Here is a 23,652-nt window from a genome sequence, read left to right as displayed (position 1 = left end):
GCATGAGCACTGGCATTTGGGGTCTGCCTTTTGGCTTAAATAAAAAAAAAGTCAGAGTTTCTGCCCCTAGACCTATGACTTTCCTAGCTGTTGGTTTTGACTGTATTTACTATACAATGCAGGAATTTCTTCTTGGAGTGAGCCTCAAATCCAATCAAGATAGGAGCAGGTAACTACCATAAACTATCTTGCACCAGTCAATGCAAATGTGATATCGAGAATGAGACAAAGAATTTTTTTTTACTAAATTAGATATGGCAGTGAATTGTGGCATTTTACTCAAGATTAAAATCTGTTCCTTTTTATGGCAGTCTTTCAAGTAAATGACTCTCATCTGTTACAGATATGGTTTCCACCTTAGCATGCTTTTCATATTCACTGTTAGTAAGTATTGAAATACTAACATGGTACCGATAAATGAAAATCTTCTATTACTACCGAAATAAGTATTGGTCAACTATTTTTTATGGATTTTGTGTTTATCAAAAGTGTTGTCAGCCACTATTTCAAAAAACAACAATAAATATTAAATAGAGACAGTGTTCTTGATTACTTTTTTGTAAGCTAATACTTGTTAAAAGTCAATATTATACAAAGGAACTCATGAAGTCTTAATTCAGCATCTAATCTGACTACAGATGGATTATTATTCTAACCTTTCAAAATCTGAATAAAATTCATGCTATTTTTGTTCTTTCCTAGGCAGATATTGCAGCCTTGTTTGTCATTTAAAATGTTTTCCTAAACATAACAAGCTCATTAATACAATATTTTTACAAAAATGACTTTACCAGTGAAAACAAATGTATTCAGCTTTATTGCAGTACCGCTTGTAGTTTTCTTACCTGATCAGGATGATTGCTCTGTTAATGAGAAAATGGACTTTAACTCCTGCAAGAATTAAACTTTTAGTTTAATTTCATGCTACTGGACTTGAGGATTTAGATGATCCTTCTGTAAATTTCAGGGACTATCACTGACTTTCTCTCTGATAAAATCAAAGTAATACTTTGAAATATATTTGAGAATTTTTTATTATAATTAGTTAGTATTATTGTGCAATTTTGTTGTATTAGTCTGCTATATTTCTGGCTGATTTTATGTGTTACACCCAGCATAAAAGCATCTTTCCTTCTCATATATTATGCAAAAGCATTTTCACAAAGTTTCACGCAATCATGTTTTCATTTATTTGTAGTAGTTTCCAGCCTGAACATGCTGAACATTAACCTTCCTTGTTGAAAGTTTTGCAGCATTTACTAACTATAATTTACTATAAATAATCAGATGAGTTGTTCAACATAATTCTCTCAAAAGCAAAACATTAAATTCATCCATATGAAAATGAGTTTAATTTTGCATTACATAATCTTATGCTAAATTAGATACTGCTAGAATACAAGTTATTTTGCTGGTCTTGGTTAATATATAATTCTCTAGGTAGGTAGTTTATATAAATATATTACAACGCAGGTCTCCTTCCTGATCTATAAATATTTAGAATCCCTTTAGCTTACATGGATACATATTTTTTGAGTCTCTCATAGGCTACCACACAGAGGCACTTACTACATTTCTTGGCGTTCTCTGACACATACCTGTCCTATTTTTATGAATTGCTATTATATCACCAAATCCCTGTCCATTTTGTTCAAGCTTTCAGAGTTATAATCCACAGCAGCACAGATGTCTTGCCAATAGAATGATGTAACTGTGTATTATTATTCCCCTGAATGTTTTCTACTGCGTCAGTCATAATATAAGTTGAAACTGGCTTTGGAACTGAAAGACACTTTTATCTTGCATTTTAAGGTCCAGGATCAACTACCAAAGGAAAGCGTTCCCTACAAACTTAAAGGACAACTTTCCTAGTTGTATTATTTTCCATATTATCATATTTTACTAGTGTTAGTGCCCTTTGCTAGGGTATAAAGAAGCTAATTAGTTTAAAGTTTAAAAATTCTGTAATTACTGCAGTGCACAACCATGGCTGACCCAGAACTTATAAGGAAATGGAGAATGGTAAACTAGAAAAATGGTCTGTTTCAATCAAGGGCACATATTAAAAGTCCGTTTATTGGTAAATGACTGATATTAAATCTGAAATTAATTCCCTAGAAATTAATGACTTCCTAAGAAATAATTTGTAAATTCTCTAAAGCATTGCTAACATGTTTGCATATATGTGTTCAGGTGTCAAGAACAACTAATTTCATCTTGATGGATTTTTATTGGACAGTAGACAGCAGAATGATTAAACTGGCACTGGATAAATTCTATACTAATAAACACATTATTTCAAAGAGAATAAAATACAGTAGATTTATACAGAGAGACAAAATACAGTCTTCTTTAGGTGTTGAACATGTATATGTGAACTCAGGATCTAAAGTAGACATCTAACAGTGCAAATCACAAGTCTTCACCAGGGGTAACTGTGATCATGCAAATATCATGAATACATTTGTTGGAAGAAATGTCTGTTTCAATAAAATCGTTATTTTCTTACATTCCCTACATATTACTTTGATATTATAGGCTTTATGTTATATCACATTTTAACTGGTCATAATTTATTTAATTTATATAAATTATTGTGTATTATATATTATTTATATAAGTATTTGATTTATTTAATTTCCCAAAGATAATCATTATTTCTATTCCAAACAAAACTTGTTCATATATATATATATATATATTGAACTATATATGTGTGTGTGTGTGTGTGTGTTTATACATATACAGATATATATTCCTTTGCACAACAAAACTATCCATTTTTACTTCACTATTATTTTTTTGTTTTGTTTCTTATTATTTTGTTGTTCTAGGATAAAAACAATGGCATGACTTTTGGCAAGAAAGTACTCTACATTAAGTTACACTTCCAAATACTCTGTCAATACTATTTTTTACTTTTATTTTCAATATTATGATTTAACTCTTGTTTATCAAACTTTAAATGCAAATTGATAGTTTCTCCTATACAGTAACCTATGGTGAATATAAAAATGAAATGCTATACATATTAATGTATGCAAGTATATATTTAATAAATGCAAACCTTCTAGCTTTCAATGATACTTTTCTCATGTTTGTATTATAATTATTAAACTTTACAGATAAAATGGTACATTTAACACTGAGTGATTCACACTGAAATCATTATTACTACAAATTTTTGCACCAAATTCAGGAGTCATTATTGAGAAGTTATGCTTTTAATGCAATATTGACACAGCACATAATTGTCTTCCAGTCTAATTGGAGTCCTAATTACTTTATCCATAAAGTATTGAAGAATTAACTTGTTGGATTTTATTGAATTTGTGATTGTGGAACGTAATACAAGGCACAGCAAAGCTAAGAATATTGCTAAAATGTTGCTAAGAAAGAATTGATTTAAAGAGTAACTATAGCCATGAGGCAGACATATTCTTTGAATGGTCATCCTGGCTCCTACCTCTTGATTAGCAAATGTTTTTGATGGGATTAATTAGTTTTTATTTCATGATAAGTTTACATTGGTATTTAGTTTAGTTTTTGCCAAACCCCTAGCAGAATTTAACTAATGTTGTATCAAATTCTACTACTAACTTGAGGCTCAGAAAAAATATAGATACATGAAGTAGCGACTTTCCAAATTCAGGTTACTTTCTAGACCTGGCAAAGTTTTTGGCCAGTTCAATTAATGGATCGCCAATTGTGTCTGCTTTATGATTTACTACAGTGTGTTAATTTGGTTAGTAAAATATTCAAGTTTTTGCATCCTGCCTGTGTATTTCTATGAAATTTTGCAAAGAATCATTGTTATTAAATACATAGATACAATTTTTATATAGAAAGTGGTACTAAACTCAAGTATCTCCCTAAGACGTTTCTGAAAGTACAGATTCTTCTCCAAAAAATACTTTTTACAGAGAGATCAGATGTTAACGTATTTGTTTAAAAGTGAAACACGCTTGGCTTCTCCCTTGTTTTTTACACTGTGCTTTCCCTAGTTTAGAGTGTGAGATGCAGCAATGAATAGCTCCTTCGTCCTTTCTAGCTCACACTTTGAAGGTGGACAGATCTACTACACATAGCTCTAGTATATCTGTTCTCCTTTTTTGCAACATTTCTTTCAGTGTTTGCATTTTAAAAAGCCATACAAGGCCCCCCAAAATCTTCAGAAATTGAGTCATCCAACTGAGAGCAAGTAGTTCTTCAAATGTCATATGTCATTTGAAATTTCTTGACTAATCATGTCTATTTGTTCATACTTTTTCAGAAGCTAAAATTGCTCTACATGTGTGGATGAATAAAGATATATAGAATTTTTATGGAGCCAAATGCTTTATTTCTTGTCTAGTTGGTTTCTAACTCAAATTGATTTTTGTTAGTTTCCAAAATACTTTCTTGTACTGTGAATCACTGTTATAAAATGTTCATTATTGTTTAATTTTGTCAATAAGTAACTATTTTTGTACATTATGCAAATTTGGCAGAGAATTTTCACTTAAATTTTACTTATTATATATCTGCAGCAATTATGGGTTCACGTTTTATGCTTTTTCCAATTGAAATACACCTGTCCTATTGGTGCATACATCAAATAATAGTATCTGGAGTTAGAAATCAAGTCTTAGCAACATATGAGTAGCAGTTTTTAATCTTCATTCATAATATATATTTATAATAGTAAAGAAAGATTTTTATTCATTGTCTTTCTTGTTTCATGAGACAGTACCACATTTCCATATCATGGTAAGAATATTCCAGTAGAGTTCACTTAAATTTTCAATTCAATTGATTATTCAGTCAAGAAATATGTTTATCCTATTTTTTTCTTGGTAATTAAGGATAAAAGAAAAACTAATTAGTAAAATTACAATTTTTTTATTTTTATAGAGAGTAGTGTCTGTGGATCTGTTGCTTATCTTATGCAACCTCTGATCTCCAACATCATGAAATGCTAACCTGATTTCAATTTTAATGTCATTGTTGATGAGAATGCAGTACCTTCAACCACCATACTTGCCACTCACGGGTACAGACCTTTACTAAACCCAAGGATAGGTAAGTAAATTGATTAGAAGTAACATTGTTTCCCCTCCATGCCATTCTTCAGGCAAATTTTTCTTGGAAGAGATTTTATTCTTTTGTTTATATTTGCATTAGCAAGCTTTTTTTTTTTCATCATGAAATTGAATCTTAAGAACAATTATTTCTGCTACAATTAGAATTCTTATAGTCCCACTATAGTGTTCCAAAATTATTAAGCTACCAGGGGCTAGTTATAATGAAAATAAATAGGCCAATGCTAATGAATCCAAGCTGTCTGGAAAATGAATTGTACATAGAAATATATGTCCTTGAAACTGACATCTTTCTACAACTCTGTGGCCTGGCTGCTCCTCTGTCAGTTCATTCTATAGGTGTCATATCAGCGTCTTTAGGGTCTGTACAGATTTTAAACATGAATAAGTGTATGCAATGAATGTCACTGGCTTTTCTTGTTATGGAGGTACTGATTAGAACTCTGATTACACTAAGTAAAGAGCCATAAACTATCTCAAACCTTAGTCGGTTATCCCATTACCATCTATCACTGTCAGTTCAGTGAAAAAACTTGTCATCCAACCTCTGCTGCATACCATCAATTGGTCATAATTTTCCCAGCGCTTGTGGAAAAAGTAATCACAAGGCGAAGTAACGCATTAATATTTACCAATGGTAGTTATTACTGAAGTAGTATTAAGTGAAGATAGCTGAGTTTTATCACTTGTGTTCACCTGAAAATATAAACAGAGTCTACACAGGTTGACCTTATAGGCCATGAATAAAATCTTTATAGAAAAATAAATGTTTCTCAATAGTTACTACATGATTCGTAGAAAAAAATCAGTATGTAGTGGTGTGGGAGGTTCTTCTGTCTATGTGTTGATTTATGGGTTAATGAATAAAGAAACTGCTTTAAGCCTATGACATAGCAGGGCAGAACAGAGATAGGTGGGGAAAACTAAACTGATTGCTGGGAGAAGGGAGGCAGACTCTGAGAGACGCAATGTAAGCCCACCAGAGACAGATGCCGGAACATTATCTGGTAAGCCACAGCCTCATAGCAATACACAGATTAATGGAAATGGGTTAAATTAATATGTAAGATCTAACCAATAAGAAACTAGAGCGATGTGTCAAGCAGTGATTTAATAAATACAGTTTCTCTGTGGTTATTTTGGGTCTGAGCTGCCAGGCAGCTGAGAAACAAACAAGTGTCCTTCATACAACATTATATTTTCACTTGATTGCTCAAAATAAATTCTGTTGTTTAATTAATTTCAGGTATAAAACAAATCCTTATTTGTTCTATTTTGCTGCTCTTCTTCAACATTTGCATTTGTTTACAATAGTACCAGCATCCCATGTGGGGCTCTAATGTGGCCAAAGTTCTGATGAGGAGCAGAAGGAGAGAGATCATGAGAAAGAAAGTCAGAACCATGAGGGATGCGTTCACCCACTGAGACGGCAGGACAGAACTAATGGGAGACCCCCAAGTCCACTTGGAATGGGACTGATGGAACATGCGACCAAATCGGACTCTCTGAAAGTGGCTGATGGTGGAGGCTGACTGAGGAGCCAAGGACAATTGGCGATGGGCTTGGTCCCTACGACAATAGACGGGCTCTGTGTGAGCCTCTGTCAGTTAGGTGCTCACCTTCCTGGACCTGGAGGGAGTTGGGAGGACCTTGTACTCAACATAGTGTATAGTAGAACCCTGATGGCTCTTTGGCCTGTAGAGGGAGGGAGTGGGGGTATGGGTGGAGGGGAGGGGAGGGAAGGGGGAGGAGGAGGGGAGGAGATGGCAATTTTTAATAAAAAATAAATAAACTGGAAACAAAAAAAAAACAAAAACAAACAAAAAAAATAGTACCAGCATCCCAATTCTTTTAATGACTGGAATTTTCATGTTTACACAAAAACTATTACTTTCAGGTAAAATTCAAAGGTGGGTTGCCCCATTTTTAATGGGCAGCAGCCACGTACTTACTTAGTTTATCAAATTGGCAATAAAATTCTACACTACATTGAAGAACCATTTGAGTATATTCTCCCAACATCCATGATAGCATTCTTAAAAATCTTAAAAATATACCTTGTCTCTTGGTACAGTTCTAAGTGGCTTATTTGTGTTTCCACACCTCTTGAAAAATGAAGCTTAGGTAGTCTTTTCACCTGTACCAAATTATTGTTGAGGTTTTATATTAGATGAATATTAAAGTTGAAGACAACTTTTTGTGTGTGGAACAATGAGTAATTTGTTCAATGATATAATCAGAACACTATTTTTGAGGAAAAGATTTACTTTTTAGTAACTAAAATTAAGTTAGGGTTTCTTGAATGAAGGTCCATTTCCTGAAACTCTGTCTACTGTGCTGCTTTCACTTGTCATGCTCATGTGAAAATTCGGGCTTGGATATTCAAGTGGTCTAAGATAATGCCATTATAATGGTTGTCATTTTAAATATGAAAAAGTAACCCATACTACAACATTATTATTGATGCTTTCTTCCTACATCTATTTAAAAAAGCAGCTAGTTAAGTCCTTAGTTGATGAGTGTATTAAACATTTAAGATAATTAGAAGCTCCCCATGTAAATCAACTGTCTTAAGTACAGGCCAGTGAGACCGAGCCAAATATCACATCAAAGTAAAAATAAATCATTTCTGAAAGTACATTTGATTGTTTCTATTTTCTGAAAAACTTTTATTCTCTTCTCTTTATATAGCACGCAATATGACTTTATTGTTTTCAATGTTAGAGTGCATTAATTACACTAATTAATTTTAAGTGTTTAAGCTTTTTGTCATTTTGAGACAGTGTTTTTCTGTATAATCACCTTGCCTATCCTGGAACTCACTTCGTAGACCAGCGTGGCCTTAGACTCACAGAAATACTCTTATCTCTTCTTCCTGAGTTTGGGATTAAAAGCATGCACCACCACTGCCTGACATGCATAAGTTTTGAAATATTTAAAGTTATTACTTTTTCTGTACGTACTCCCTCTCCTTTTCTCTCTCTCTGTCTGTCTTTCTGCCTTTCTGTCTGCCTGCCCATTTTTCTCTCTCCTTTATCTGTGAGTGTGTGTATGTATGTTTATCTGTGTGTGTGTTTCTCTCTCTCCCTCTCTCTCTGTCTCTCTCTGTCTCTCTCTGTCTGTCTCTCTCTTCTATTTCTCTCTCTCATGCATGGTATGTGTGTGTGTGTGTTGTTTATGTTTGTAATGCATAAGAGAAGAAGAGAATCAACTCCTGAACTTGACTATCTTCTAACATAAGTTCTGGGAATTGAACTCAGTTTATCAGACCTGGGACAAGCAAGTGGTTGTTTGTTTTTCAATAAATCATCTTGCCAGCCACCAATTCCAACATATTTTCACATCTATTTTTAAGTACTATATATTTCTGCTGACAAAATATGATTTTTGAGTGACACTTTTTCTGCTGTTCTCAGAAACATGTTTATGTTTATTGCCGCCTACATTTTCTGCTGTTTGTTTTTGGGAGGGATAGGATTCTTCTGTTTCACTTTTTAATTTCTTGGTTGAAACCCAATCCCAATGAAGAACAGATTCAGGCAAAGCCTTTAAAGGTGACTCTTGACTTTAAATATAATTAGTCCCCTTAAGAAAGTGTCTGGAGGATCTTGTCATCCTTTATTTGCCAGAAAATGCCTGAGGAAGGTACCATATCCAAACCAGAAAGTGAAGTGAAGTGATTCTTCATCAGAAACCAGTGTACTTCATAGATTTGGAATTCTCATTTTATTTTACAGCCAAGAACACCATTCTACTGATAACAAACCACCCAGGTTATGGAAATTTTTATAATAAAATACCAGGATGACATAAGTTGTTTTGATTAATTTCTTGACAAATTTTATATGCACGTAATGCATTTATTACTTTCTGCTCTACTATCTTCTCTCCTTCGCACTATTGTTCATCTCCTTGCTTCTCCACTAGTCTTTCTTTCATGTTCACAACTTTCTTTTATTTTGTTCCTCGAGTCTGTGTATTTGTTGCATAGCAAAATTCTCCTTGGTCTGAAGTAATAATTAAGAATTGATTAATTTGTTTATGAACCCAACATGATTCTCAACTATTTCTTCAAGTGTGAGTATGAATGATCCCCAGGTCTCTTCATGTGTTAGAAAATTTAGTCCCACAAAGCCAGTACATGCAGTAGGATCAAAACCCAGTGGCATTGTCCTTGGCTTCTCATTCAGCCCTCATTGTCGGCCACATTCAGAGAGTCCGGTTTGTGGGAGCCTAGTCTGTTTCAATGCTCACCTTCCTAGACCTGGATGGAGGGGGAAGGACCTTGGACTTCCCACAGGGCAGGGAACCCTGACTGCTCTTTGGACTAGAGAGAGAGGGAGGGGGAGGGAAATGGAAGGAGGGGAGAGGTGGAAATGAAGAAAAAGAAAGAAAGAAAGAAAGAAAAGAAAGAAAAAAGAAAATAAGAAGAAAGAAAGAAAGAAAGAGAAGAAAAGAAGAAAAAGAAAAAAAAGAGAAAAAAAAAGAAAGAAAAAAAGAAAGAAGAAAAGAAAGAAAGAAAAGAAAGAAAAAAGAGAAAGAAAGAAAGAAAGAAAGAAAGAAAGAAAGAAAGAAAGAAAGAGAGAAAGAAAACTTAGTCCCCAGAAGTGATAATGTTTTGGAAGATTGTCAAATCTTTTGAAATGTAAACATTAATGGGTGAAGTTTATTAACTGTGGAGGAGTCTTTAGAATTACAATACACTCTTGTTTCCTTTCTAGTTTCTCTTTCCTCTTCTGGAGTGTTTTGAGAAACAAGTAGCTACCAGAATTCATGATGGCACAGAGTCAAGCATAGCAATGCCTTTACCCAAGAATGAGGTAGATCCTCTCAGACTGTAGGTCAAATATAAACCTCTTCCCAAGTAATTTTTTCTTGTCAATATTCAGCTACAATGATGAGAAAATAACTAATACAGTTGTTATGATTATGAATTAAAATTCCCATTTTTTGACTCAATTTACCGCTGTAACTGTTATAAACAATACAATATAATCAACTTAGTGGTTGGCACCTTTGAAAAACATATCACTAGAATAAAATGCTGCTTCAGAGTTGTAAATACGGATAACTAAATGAGAAAAATAAGTGTGGGTCTTAGTTGTGCTTTAAAGAAAGTATATAACAATCATATAGGCATCATATCAGAAAATGGACTATTTTTCTTCACAGTAGAATAATGTCTCCTTTACAGGCCAGTATCAACTGTGTTATTTCTAACTGCAAATGTTTTAGACTAAAATTCGACATGCACAAACATTTTATACGGAAACATTCAAATATTTCTGTGATTTAAGAAATTTATAAAATTGTTTAATAGTTGACTGGTATAAATATGGTGAAAACTGCTTTTTTTTCATCTCTACCACAATTCACATATTTTGTGAGAATAACCAAGATCCTCTGTGACAAGGTATTTTTCCCAGTTTTTGAGTAAATTAAAAATGTGTGACCCTTTGAACTTCTCAATCCAACTGTGTCTTCCACTCATAGATTCTTTATGTTAATCTGCAAATGCTCATGAGTACTTAGAACCTTTGTTTCTTTTTATATATTATGTTTATTCCTGGACATATTCAATAAACAGAATCAGGAAACATACACTTTACTAAATAGCTCATTTATAAAAACGGTACAGATACATTTTAGGAAAATAGGAATAAGCCATAACACTATAGTAGAAATAAATTGATAAACATATACACAGCAATAAGTAAAACATCTGGAAATAAATACAATGATTGTTTTGTAGCACATTATAAATTTTATGTTAGTATTATGTTATTTAGTAAAGTTTTTAAATAATACATCAAATTTTACATGCTTAAAAGCTAATAAACAGTGTAGGCTGGATTTGAACATGGACTGTTGATATTGAAAAACACACTCCAAACGTAAGATCACTTATTTACATGCCTCCTGCCCCACACCAGGTATTTTCAGTGTGTGGAAACAGTGAGATATTCTTCACTGGAATGATGTAACTTTAAGCATTTGCCCTAAATGGTCTTAGTTGAAATTTAAGTTCAACTGTGTAATAAACACCTTGCAAGGAATCTAGTAATACGTAATATTTTAAACTTCACTAAGTTGTTTATGTTCTCTTGACTATCTTTATTAATGCATTTTTTCACTGATAATGTGACCATTTTACAGATATCAAGTTCACAAGTATAAAACTACTCAGGGTGGCGAGGTACAAAAGTAACAAGAGTACTTCAAAATCAGGCATCTAGAAGCCTTGAGGACAGGCCTGTTGGACATGAAGTAACTTGATGTAGCATCATTGCAATAACAAAGATTTCCTTTTGTAAAATCACTGTGCTTAATGTACTCTCTGATTGATGCTGTTTTTTTGTTTTTTCTCCATATTTTTATCAGGACTGGCTTCTTCCTTAGATCTTTCAAAGCTTTAGATAACAAAACTAATGTTCATTCCCACTCTTAATACCATTCTTTTTCTTAATCTCCAATGCAACAAATGGGCTTCTTGATATAGTTTATTCACCAGAGGCAAGGAGGGAAAAAAGCAAAAAATGTAGAGGCTCAATAAAAATCAATAAAAAATAAAATAAAAGGAAATCTTAATGTCAAGTGATGGGGAATAAATGCAATAAACAAAACACAGGAGATAGAGTAGAAGTAGGAAAAAGAGCTAACAATAAATTGTAGGACCTAGCATAGTCTAAGCGTTGCCAAAATCTTCTTTAAATTTCTTTTATTTGCTGTCATACTCACGTGATTATATTAATGTTGTCAATGTATTCTATAGTCAAATAGGATTACATATTGGAGTGGTTTCATAAGCAAAGATATTATTAATGTTTTATAAGAGTTATAAGTTAGACTAGCATGTTACATATAGTACTCTTATAATTCATATGGCATTGCAGTATACATAGAAGTTTTAATATTAACATTTTATCACATACATTTACAAAAACATTAGAAATTGCTTCATATGATGATTAATTGCTTTAAACTACTTCAGTAAATGGTAAACTTCAATAGTTGAGCCATCAGTAGGATAGATCAAATTTGAACATGATCAGATATTGGGAAGACTTAAAGATTGCCCTAAACCTTTTTGAATAGGTACTCCATATTTCCACTTTCCCAGATGTTAACCAATAACTTACTTTGACATAATTATATGCAATGCTGCTATAAACATGTATATAAATATAAGTTTTGGATTCTATAGAATTGGAAGATTGAAATTTTGTTTTTACAACTATTTGTACTCCAGTTTCAAGGGATGTAACAGCCCTTCTGACCTCTGTAGGCACAAGTTGTACATGTGGTATACAAATAAACATACAATCACAACACTAAAAAGAGAAAATAGTTAAAATACTATTAACCCATTGAGTGTGTTATTTGTTGGACCAAGTCAGTTGTGGCCTCAAATTCACTGTTTATGACAGAACCACCTTGAACACTTGCTCCACCTGTCTACACAAATACTGAATTTACAGGACGAGTCATGTTTCATTCTTTCTTGAGATTGAAATATCTAATGTTTGAAACATTTAATTGTTTTGTTTTTCCATAAATGCAATAACAGGCAGCACAACCAAGTAATATCCTTCAGTATTCTTATAGTTAAACTTCACTTTGTGTCCTTATTTATGGAAAAGTGTTACCTCCTAATATGCTAACTACATTTCTTATGAACATATATCATACACGTTTAAATAATTAATATTTTAGGCACTCAGGAAATAATTTTTAATGAAAATTTACAATTTTAATTTGCTTAAAGTATATGATAAAGCAATGATAGAATTTAACATTAATAAAACAAATACATTCCTAACAAATAGCATTACAGTAAGGTACATTTGTATAAAAGTATACTATTAACATACAGGTACACTTTTATTAATATATTTTGATAATTTTTATGTTATATACATTTCCTTGTGATATTTTAATAATAAATTTAATTTGCGTCCAAAAGAGGTATTCTTTAAAAAGATTACTTTCTTACATACTTGTTTGAATAACAACCTCTTGTTCTTCTGAACATTTTGACATACTGTACCTTTAGGCAAATATGAACAAAATGTAACTAATTTTAAGAAATGCTACCTTGAAAACATAATCATATTAAGATGTCAGTTATGGTATTCTGTTCCTGATGTGTGTTTAGCCTTTCATTTTGATAGGTATAAGGTATACTTACACACAGTTGAATCTGCAGATTGGTTCCTTCTAAATACTTCAATTTGAGTACAAAATAATTATATATGTACTATAAGATGCTGCCAAATGTAGGTGAAAATATGACAATTGTTCTAAACATGTCTGCTCAATATTATTCTGGTGTAATTTGTCTCATATTATACTTCCTCTCTTAATACAATAATATGAATAGTCACAGGCATAAAGATTACAGTTTAGCATACAGGCACAATGTTTTCTACTAATGAAATCCTGGTTAAAAATCTTTTAACTGTAATCAGTAATGGAATGAACAGATTAAAACTAAAAAAAATTTCCTAAATAGGTAATTCAATACTATCATGGTTAATAATTTATGGATTCATATAACACATCAATGATAACTTTCCAGAATTAAGAGTATTCTCAAATAATTTCAATATTATAGATACATATAAATATTTCAAAATAAAATTTCAAATATATGTCTATACATATATAAGTATAATGCCATAGCAAATCAGAATACATGTTATTTCAATATATCGTTAAACAATATATATTTTTTATTTTATCAAGAAGAACACACATTACACCTAATTTGAAAATAAAATTTATTGAATCTGTGAAACTACATAGGAATAAAATATGTACTACATGTTTGGCTGTATTTGTGTATGATTACATGTCTTAATTATACTATTTCCCTATAATGGATATACACTCCAAGTACACATACACACACACACACACACACACCTCCACACACAGAGTATGAGAGAGAGAGAAAGAGATGACAAACACACACAATTATTACCAAATTATTTTGTCAAAATAAAAATTAAGGAGACCCTGTATGCCTTTCTTTCAAAATACATCTCATTTGAGGCAGAGAAGAGGGCTCTACCAACACAACAGATATCAAGTTCAGTTTTATTTTTTTTTTTTCATGGTCTGATCATTTATTTGTTACCCCTATAGACTTATTTTTGACTGGACTCAGACTTAGAAGTAGAAGCTCTCAGCGAGGACAGCCTTCGCCTCTTGGCAATCTGTTCCTGGCGCTTTTCTTTGGCTTCCTTCATTCTCTTGGCCAAAAGTTTAGCATATTCTGCAGCCTCCTCCTTGTTTTTCTTTGTTCGTTGCTTCTTCAGAGCGATACTCCGGCGTTTGTGTTGCAGGACACGTGGAGTCACAAGACGCTGAATCTTGGGTGCCTTGGTCCTAGGCTTCTTACCTTCTTTGTTTAAAGGCTTTCTGACAACGTACTGGCGGACGTCATCTTCTTTAGAGAGATTAAAAAGCTTTCGGATTCTGCTAGCTCTTTTAGGTCCCAGCCGACGAGGCACAGTAGTATCTGTCAGTCCAGGAATATCCTTCTCTCCTTGTTTTACAATAACCAAGTTGAGAACACTCAGGTTGGCATCCACAATGCATCCTCGGACAGATTTGCGCTTCCTCTCTCCAGTTCTCCTTGGTCTATAACAAGAATGCCCCTTACTCAACAGCAGGCGCACTCTGCCATGGGTCAGGACACCTTGTTTCATGGGAAAACCTTGTTTGTCATTGCCGCCACTGATTCGGACCACATAACCCTTCCACTCTTCCCCCAGGGCATCGGCAGCCACTTCCGTGGCCATGCGCTTCTCATAGAAGGTCCGAAGCTTTCGTTCATCGTCCACTTCGATGAGTTTCTGGCAGCCGGTGGCAGGGAAGGAGATATTCAGCTTCATCTTCGCACAGCCGACCGCCTAGGAGGCGCCACGAAAAAGAGCTCAAGTTAAGGTGAGAAACAGGAAGAGCTTATCGTTCTTTTCTTATTTTATTTTCTTGTGACAGAGCTTCATTGTGTAGCCATGGCTGTCCTGACACTGTAGTCCATGTTGCCCATGAACTCAGGTATCTGCCTGCCTCTACTTCCTAAGTACTGGGACTAAAAGTATGCACCAACACCATCCAGGCAGCTTGTTGGTCTCGAAAAAAAAAAAAAAAAAAAAAAAAAAAAAAAAAAAAAAAAAAAAACCTCTGGTTATTAGAATGGATTTCTTCTTTCGCTCTCAATTTTGGTGGCCTTGTAATTAATTTCCCACTTCCATTATTTCCTGAAGTGAAAACTGGTATTGAAAGCAAGGTGAAACTTGGAAAGATCATCCCTCTCCAAATATCAAAGCTAGTGCTTCCTTTGCTCTGGCCTTCCTTCCCTGCATGCCCATGCCCCTCCAAGTGCATGTGTCATCTGCCCTTATGAAATTCAAATTCCGAGATTTGGATTTCAGACCTTTGCCATGAACAGCTGCTTTCTCTGGTTAATTACTTGCTCCAGATTTCTTAATAATTCAGCTTACTTCCACTTTCTCTCTTTAAGAATATTCTCATTCATGCTCACATAAATTCTTTGAAAATGTACTTCAGAGAGGTTCACTACTGAGATTTTTTTCTCTCTTCCTCTCACATTTTTATATTAATATATACAGTTAATTACCTGACCTGGAGACTTTGAATGAATTTACTCTTTGCAACCTCTCTCATCTCATTACCACCAATTATTTCCCACACTCCTTCGAATGCAGCTGCAATGGCCTCATTGCTCTTTGTGAAACACAGTGAGTCTCACACTTCCTTCTTTTGTGCCTTCCCTGTCATTTCTCCCAATAGCCTTCTGGCTTCTTGTCCATTAACTCCTTCCTTCTCCAATACCATCTCCTATCTGGGTCCAACTTTAGAAATCTTGAATAAACTGGATTCTTTTCACTCACAAAATGCTCATCTATGTAACACTTGAAAAGCACTGATCTATATCAGTTATTATTTTATTGCATAGTTCCTTTAATGATAATATTATAGACAGATGAATATATCTTTTTTCTACCTTTCTCTTTAGATTTTAGTATGAATTGACTAAAGTCAGGGGATGACTAAATAACTAAGTGAAAAGCTAGGATGGAGATTTTACAAGAACCTTCTCATTTTTCAACATGAATACATGAATCTGGGGCATATGACCTCAATTGTCAAATGTTGTGATGCTTTGGAGAGGGCTCATATCTTTTGAAAGAGAACAATTTGTTATCCTTCCAATATTCCACATATATAACATCAGGAGAGTCATCGACTCCATCTTCTACAAATAATTTATAAGAGTTTAAAATATCATTCTAATATTTGTCATTTAAGGAAGAAAAGCATATTTATCTCTGATTCCATAGCAAGTCAGGGCCTTGTACCCTTTCTTACATTCAAAATGATACTTTTTGAGTTTCTAAAATCACACTTCTATCATCTAATACACTTTAAAAGTATGCAAATATTGCTAAATACTTCTTCGTTTGCTATAAAAGCATAAGTGGTCAAGTTAGTGTATCCTGGAATGATGCAGAATAAAACTTCTTACCTCAAAAAATCGAGCCTATAATTCGTAAAAAATCCTAGAGAAGCTATATAAGAAGGTGAACCCAAAGAAAAACATATAGTTATCCTCCTGGATACTGGAAGTAGACAAGATTGCCGGACAAAAAATGGGAACATAGGGGTGGGGTGGGATGGGGGGAGGGAGGATGGGGCGAGAAAAGTGTAAAAATAAAAAAAATTAAAAAAATTAAAAAAAATCGTACATAAACCACAATGAAATAAAAAATGAGTGGTCATTTGCCTAGGAAATGAGATTCACATTGCAATAAATGCCGTCTTCTAAAAAGATGAGAATTTAATGAATATTTCATAGTAACAAAAAACAGACATAGATAACACAGTTTAAATACATTGATGGTGCATCAGGTTGCAATTACAGAAGGCAGGCAAAACATAGCTGGAGACTTCAGATGTACTCTGAGAACAATTATAGCTTTAGGGTTGATGAAAACTAGAATCTGTTCATACATTCCAAAGGATTTACCCAATAGTCTCACCAAAGTTAGGAGACAATAGATGCCCACTTAGAGAGGCCTAAAGTTGAACCAATAACCTACACTTTCCACCTTCTCCATAGTTATCATTGCAACCAATGCATCTGCTTTGTGGGTTCCACTTTCTAGAAAAACAATTTTGTCAAATTGGCAGTATGAGATGAACTATCTTCCTAAACGGACTCTTATTTTTCATTGCTCAAGGCTGTTCTGTGATACATATTTACCACTTACTTTTCAGTTTTGTTTCTTTGTTTTTACTAGTAAATGTTACAGAAAGCAATGCGTAATCACACACTGTAGCTTTTCCTCAACTTAAACCCCTCCATGTTATCTCAATCAGTCATATCAGCTTTCAAAAAATATTTTTATTGCTTACAGCCATCACTTTTAATTCTCCATCACTGATCTCTTCTGTGGTTCCTGAATGTAATACCCAGTTGCATACTTTTACATCCATCTGCACAGACATCTGCTTTAGTTTGTTTTGAATTGAACTACAAAATATTACCAACTGTGAGGCACATAAATAATCGGCATCTGTTTCTCACAGCTTTGAAGAATGGAGACTCCAAGTCCAATGATGTTACAGATGTAGTATTTGTGGTGTGCTCTCGACATATCTGCACTCTAACCCTGCAAGTGGAAGGATTGTTGTCACTTTGATGCCTGTTTTAGGACACAAATGAATTTCTTTCCTAGGGTCTCTACTTTATGACCTGATCAGCAGTGGAGTTCCATCACTGTATCAGTGGGTTGATGTGGGATTACCCTCTGTATGCTATGGATATGTTTTATTAGCATTGGTTAATGTTTCAGTCAATGACTTAGAAGAGCAAAGTCAGGTGGGAAATCTGAACAGAGAGAGATAGAGTAGGCAGAGTCAAGAAGATTCCATGTAGCTGCGGAAGGAGAAAGACGCTAGAACAGAACCTTAAACAGAGATTAATAGAAATGGGTTAATTTAAGATGTAAGAGTTAGTTAATAAGAAGCCTAAGCTAATTGGTCAAAGAGTGTTGTAATTAATATATTTTTTGTGATTATTCTAGTCTGAGGGCAGGGAAATGAAAGTGAAGTCTCTGATTACAGTGAGGATTCTATTCTAGAAATTGTGGAAGAAAATGACATTTCCAACACATATAGCTTAACTAGCATGAATCAGGATAAATCATTTCCACAGAAGCTCATCTTTCCAAAGATTTTCTTGTTCATATTCTCTTACCAATATCTCTTGACTAGATGTGCAAAATATAAGCTCAGTCATCTTTCATTTTGTTTCACCTGAAGCATATCTAAGGATGTTTTACTATCTAATACATCATGGTATTTTGATGTATTTTAGTAAATAAATATATATTTGTCTACAATGAATTCTAGTTTTCTTAAATATCAATGAGATGAACTAGTTTATAGTTTTATATATAATTCCCCTATCTTAACATCAATTGTAGAATTTTCTAATAATTAGCATTAAACTGGTACAAAAGACACCACTGCCTCCTTCAAGTCAGACAACCAGAGTTCCACTGATATTTTGGAAGGAGAGAACTAAAGGTTTTGAATAGTGGCCCTCTTCCAAAAATCCATGTCCTATTGAATACAAGCCTACATATATCCAAATAATACACACATTAAAAACACATAAATTAAAAAGAATATTGTTGAATTTAATAAAGTGAATTTTGAGTAATGCACTCAAAATTTATCTTTAGAAACATATTTCTAATGCTAACATAAACACTTTTAATTTAATTTGTTGCTTATGTCTAATAGCCTAGCTACTTCTTTGGGTAAAATTTATGAGGAATTAGGACATGATTTTCTGAGAGAATAAATGAGTTCCTAACATCAGGCAAGTCATGTGAATGTAACCATTATTTATTTATCACTGTTGAAAATATATCTGTATCTATATCAATAAAATACATTTTATTGCTGTATTTATTTTATTTTTACAGGCTATAATATTGAATTTTGTTGTTCAGATATTTCATTAATATACATTTTACAAAAAAATAGAAATGTAATAATTTTGGTGAATAATAATATAAGAAGTTTAAAGAAAATTATTATACAGAAAATAAAAATACTGATTATGTTATTTATGTTATAATAAATAATGAGAATGCTAATCTCTACTTGATATAGGATCTTAGAATAGTAACATGAGAAATTTGATCTGCTTTTAAGACTTAAAAATACTGTAAGTTTTATTTTTTGTTTAATTTCCCATCAAAATCATATTCTTGCCTTTTAATAGTAATTTTGTAATATCCCTATGATTCATTCTCAAGTAGAGCAGAAGGAAGAAAAGGAAACATTGCCATTAGTTTCCTATTGTGATTTCCCCCTGCGTGGAGAGTAGTAATGAGAGCTTTTAAAGTCCAACTCTCATGTTTATTGTTAGGAAACTAAATTACAGCAGAAAATTGGATAAAGAATAGTAATAAAAATCTTTCAGTGTTTTGAAAACTAATCTCTATTTTGTATTACCCTTTTCATTATCAAATGTTATAATATTTTAATGTTGTTCTCTGAGATATGGGAATTACCTTCTTTCACAGAAATATATTTGATACATATTGATTCTAATAACTGTATCCTTGATAATATTTCAAGTTTCACTTCCTTTTATAAGAGTCTCTGTGAATAAACACAGAGACAATAATTATTAAGTTATATATTTATTTTAGGAAGAAGGAACAAAGTACAAAATAATATAATAATCATACAAGTATTATGAATATGCTTTAGCACTATTATATAGGCATTAGTAAGCAAAGTTGTTTATTTAAATATATTATCTAAGCCACATGTTTACAAAAGCAATTCAGTACATGAAATATAAAATAATGTAAAAACACTAAAAATAAATGTTGTCATAAATATTTGTTCAGTATTAATGCATTCTGTAACTTAACTGAATTTCCAAAAATCAGAGAATTTTAATGAAGACAAGGAGATGATTCTAAGAGTAGAAATGACCTATATTGGTGGATGAAGCAACAGAATCAATCATTGACTGCAGTTCCAATTTTTTCAGTGTCTACATTCCAAAGATATTTGGTGGGAAGAGTAATGATAGTTTGAATGAACAAATCCAAAGCCTCCCTTAATATAATTCCCAATAATAAAGATAAAATCCTTCTTAATAGAATCAGATTTTAAAGATAGAACAACAAATATGGAGGGTGTTCAGCAGAAAAATATACTTTAAAATTTTATATTCTACCAAATTAAAAATCTAAAAGAAAAGAATGAGTTTATAAATGTACACATCATATTAAAGTTACTACAATGCGAAGCAATAATTTAAAATTTTTCATAGCATTAAATGATATAGAAATAGTAATTTAAGGTCTCAGAGGTAAAATAATCTCAGAACCAGATGTATTCAATGCAGAATTCCACAAGACCTTCAAAGAAAAATAATCACCAAAGCTCCTTAAATTATCAGGTATAATAAAAAGTATAAATATTTATAAATTATTTTATGAAACCAATAATACTTTGATTTCAAAATCATATAGAGATAGAACAGTTAGTAACAAAAGATAATTTTAGGTCTATCTCAATGATGAGCATAGATACTAAGTTTCTCATAAAATATGTACAAATAACATTCAAGAAAACATCAAAAATATCACCCACTCAGTGTAAGTTAGGTTCATCTCAGAGATGCAAAGATTACTCAACATATATAATTTGGCTCTTTCGACTTTGCTCCAAGATGACCAAAAAAAGGAGAAACAACGGTCGTGCCAAAAAGGGCCGCGGCCATGTGCAGCCAATTCGCTGCACTAACTGCGCCCGCTGTGTGCCCAAGGACAAGGTCATTAAGAAGTTCGTCATTCGGAACATCGTCGAGGCGGCTGCCGTCAGGGACATATCCGAAGCAAGTGTCTTCGACGCTTATGTGCTCCTCAAACTCTATGTCAAGCTGCATTACTGTGTGAGCTGTGCTATTCATAGCAAGGTGGTCAGGAATCGATCTCGGGAAGCTCGGAAGGACCGAACACCCCCACCACGATTTAGACCTGCTGGTGCTGCACCACGACCCCCACCAAAGCCCATGTAAAGTGGCTTCGTAGAGACAGAAGAAAACACCTTGGAAAAATAAAATGGGACTTAGACTTTAAAAAAAAAAAAAACCATATATAATTTGATAAGCATCACTCGTGACCTAAATAAATTCAAAGACAGAAACCACATTACCATATAATAAGGTACGGCAAAAGTCTTTGACAAAGTCCTGCATTTATTTCTTCATTCAAATGACTTGAAGGCTCTAGGTATAAGAAAGACTTATTTCAACATAATAAAAATTCAACAGTCTCAGATTATATTGTTTAAGATATTATTTTTGTACAAATCATTTAAAAATGTAATATATAGTAACGGAATACAGATTAATAGTCTTCTATAATAATCAAACTTTTAGTTGTGTTAGTTAGGTTTTCTAGATATTATCTTCAACACTTCAAAGACCTCTGGAATATGACATTTAAAAGATTTTAAGAACTTAGGCTTTTCTTAACAATCTAGACATGTCTACTCCTGGCACCATCAATCACTTCAAGAGTAATATGGGCATCAAAGAGTCTTCTTATGTAGTTTTATAGTTATTTGGGGAAAAAAAAACTACTCTTGCCTGGACTTCTTCATGGTATTCTATATGAACTGGACATGCATGAACCACATAAAAATGCCTACTGAACTTGCCTAAAAAAGACTGTCCTTCAGGATACCTGCTTCATGAAAGAAGCTGCCTGACATTCTGCAGAACACAGAAGAAAATGACCGACACATTGCCAGGATAGACAAAACAGTCTTTCAATTTTCCTGCTTTATGGCCGAGTCTGCCAGATACTCTGGACCTGTAGGCTGAACTGCAGATGAATGCCCCAGTGTTACAGAACTTTGGGTTACTGTCCAGGAAGCAAGATGTCTCTGTCAATACTAAACTTTTGGAAGTTGCTTTCAATGCACTTCAGGTTTACTTAGGTATTATTATATCCTCCTCTGGTCTTTGATGAAGTTGGATACAATTATAGCTATAGTTTTCTTTAGTTATGATAAAATATAGATTATATATGAAACTATAAACTCCAAATATTGTAATTGTAATTCTTGCTTAATAGCTATTTTGTTATGTATAATTTTCAAAACTTTCCTTTTTATCTAGACCTTAAAGGAGATATGATATGTGTTTCTCCTCTGTATACTATAAGTATGTTTTATTACCATTAGTTAATAAAAACTGTTGTGGTCCAAGTCTTAACAGAGTAAAGCCAGGCTGGGAATCTGTTGTAATCTTGTCTGGCCTGTCACTGGGTACCCTGCCCCTTTAAAACAAGCACCACCCACTCCAAATCTTCCCCTTTTGGCCAAGGCAAGCTGGATCTCTGACCTCCTCCTCTCCAGCCTGTTCTCTCTCTGTCCATCCCACTTCTGAAAAGGTAACTACTACCTCTCTGCCTTCTCCCTTCTTTCTCCTCTCTCCCCTCTTTCTTTTCTCTTTCTCTGTCCCCTCCTTCTCTCTCTTCTCCCCTCTCCTCCATAACCCCTTACTCTCATCAATATAATCTATACCCAAGTTCTTTCTGCATGGTGTATCTGTATGTCTCCCCCATGCCAAGGGTACCTGCCACAGCTTCGGGTCACCTGCGTTTATAAATAATAACATTATTGCTTAACTCCACCAGGCTCTCTCCATGTTCTTCATGCCACTGGGCTGGCAGCCTGAGGAACATGGAGACCCTGGACTTTGACCACTTTCTAACATCTTGTGCCTGCTCCATCGCTGCAAATGGTAAGGTCCCCTTCTCCAAGTCAGCTTTTGCTGACATTCATCTCTGGCTATTCCCCAGGGCTGAGAACTGAGATCTGGATTCTTGTCATTCTGACATAATATGCTGCTGTTTATGCAGTATATGTGTCTACAAACTCAAAGAATCCCTGTGAGTTCCATGAAGCCAAATTGAAGGATTCACCTTGAATTGGTCAGAAACTTCCCTCTCAATTCCCTGGTCCTAAAATATTTTTTCTTCCTAAACTTAACTTTCTCTTCTACTCTGACAACATATTGCCAGGTCCAAGAGACAACGGACAGTTACACACCACAAATCCTGGTCTTGAGTAAAGTGACCAGCTACCCAAGGAGGTGACCAGCAACCAGCTTTCTCAGGTCCCCCCAAAACTACAACACCCACAAATGTTCAGGAAGCAGTCTTGAAAACTTCCTGTCCCAATTCCCTCAACCTGTCAAGCCTAACTCCCTGCCTTTTTATTATAAGAGAAAGGTGGGAATGTAATCTGCTGGCCTGGTCTGTCCCCTGGGTACCCTGACTCTTTAAGAGACCCTTTAAGAGTCCCTCCCACTCCCAATCTCCCCTTTCCCCCAACTAGGCAAGTTGATCTAGTGCCTCCTCTCTAGCCCATATTCTCTCTCTGTCCATCCCTCTTAAGTGGTAACTGCTGTATCTCTCTCCACTTTTCCCTC

General features: G+C 33.8%; 2 protein-coding genes across 2 annotated transcripts; one reads left to right on the top strand and one right to left on the bottom strand.

The window, feature by feature from the left end:
• Window positions 1-14,189: 14,189 nt before the first annotated feature.
• Window positions 14,190-15,002, bottom strand: LOC119800250 (40S ribosomal protein S6-like). Its single transcript, XM_038310385.1, has one exon. The coding sequence runs from the start codon at window positions 14,978-14,980 to the stop codon at window positions 14,231-14,233; it is 750 nt and encodes a 249-aa protein (XP_038166313.1). The 5' UTR covers window positions 14,981-15,002; the 3' UTR covers window positions 14,190-14,230.
• A 5,862-nt stretch (window positions 15,003-20,864) lies between these two features.
• LOC119800357 (40S ribosomal protein S26-like) lies at window positions 20,865-21,283 on the top strand. The gene has a single exon (XM_038310506.2). The coding sequence runs from the start codon at window positions 20,881-20,883 to the stop codon at window positions 21,226-21,228; it is 348 nt and encodes a 115-aa protein (XP_038166434.1). The 5' UTR covers window positions 20,865-20,880; the 3' UTR covers window positions 21,229-21,283.
• The last annotated feature ends 2,369 nt before the right edge of the window (window positions 21,284-23,652 follow it).

This window comes from Arvicola amphibius, chromosome 13 (genome assembly GCF_903992535.2).
Source record: "Arvicola amphibius chromosome 13, mArvAmp1.2, whole genome shotgun sequence".
In the NCBI taxonomy this organism is placed as follows: Eukaryota; Metazoa; Chordata; class Mammalia; order Rodentia; family Cricetidae; genus Arvicola; species Arvicola amphibius.
The sequence above is the reverse complement of the archived record's forward strand: the minus strand, read 5'-3'. Positions and strand labels throughout refer to the sequence as shown.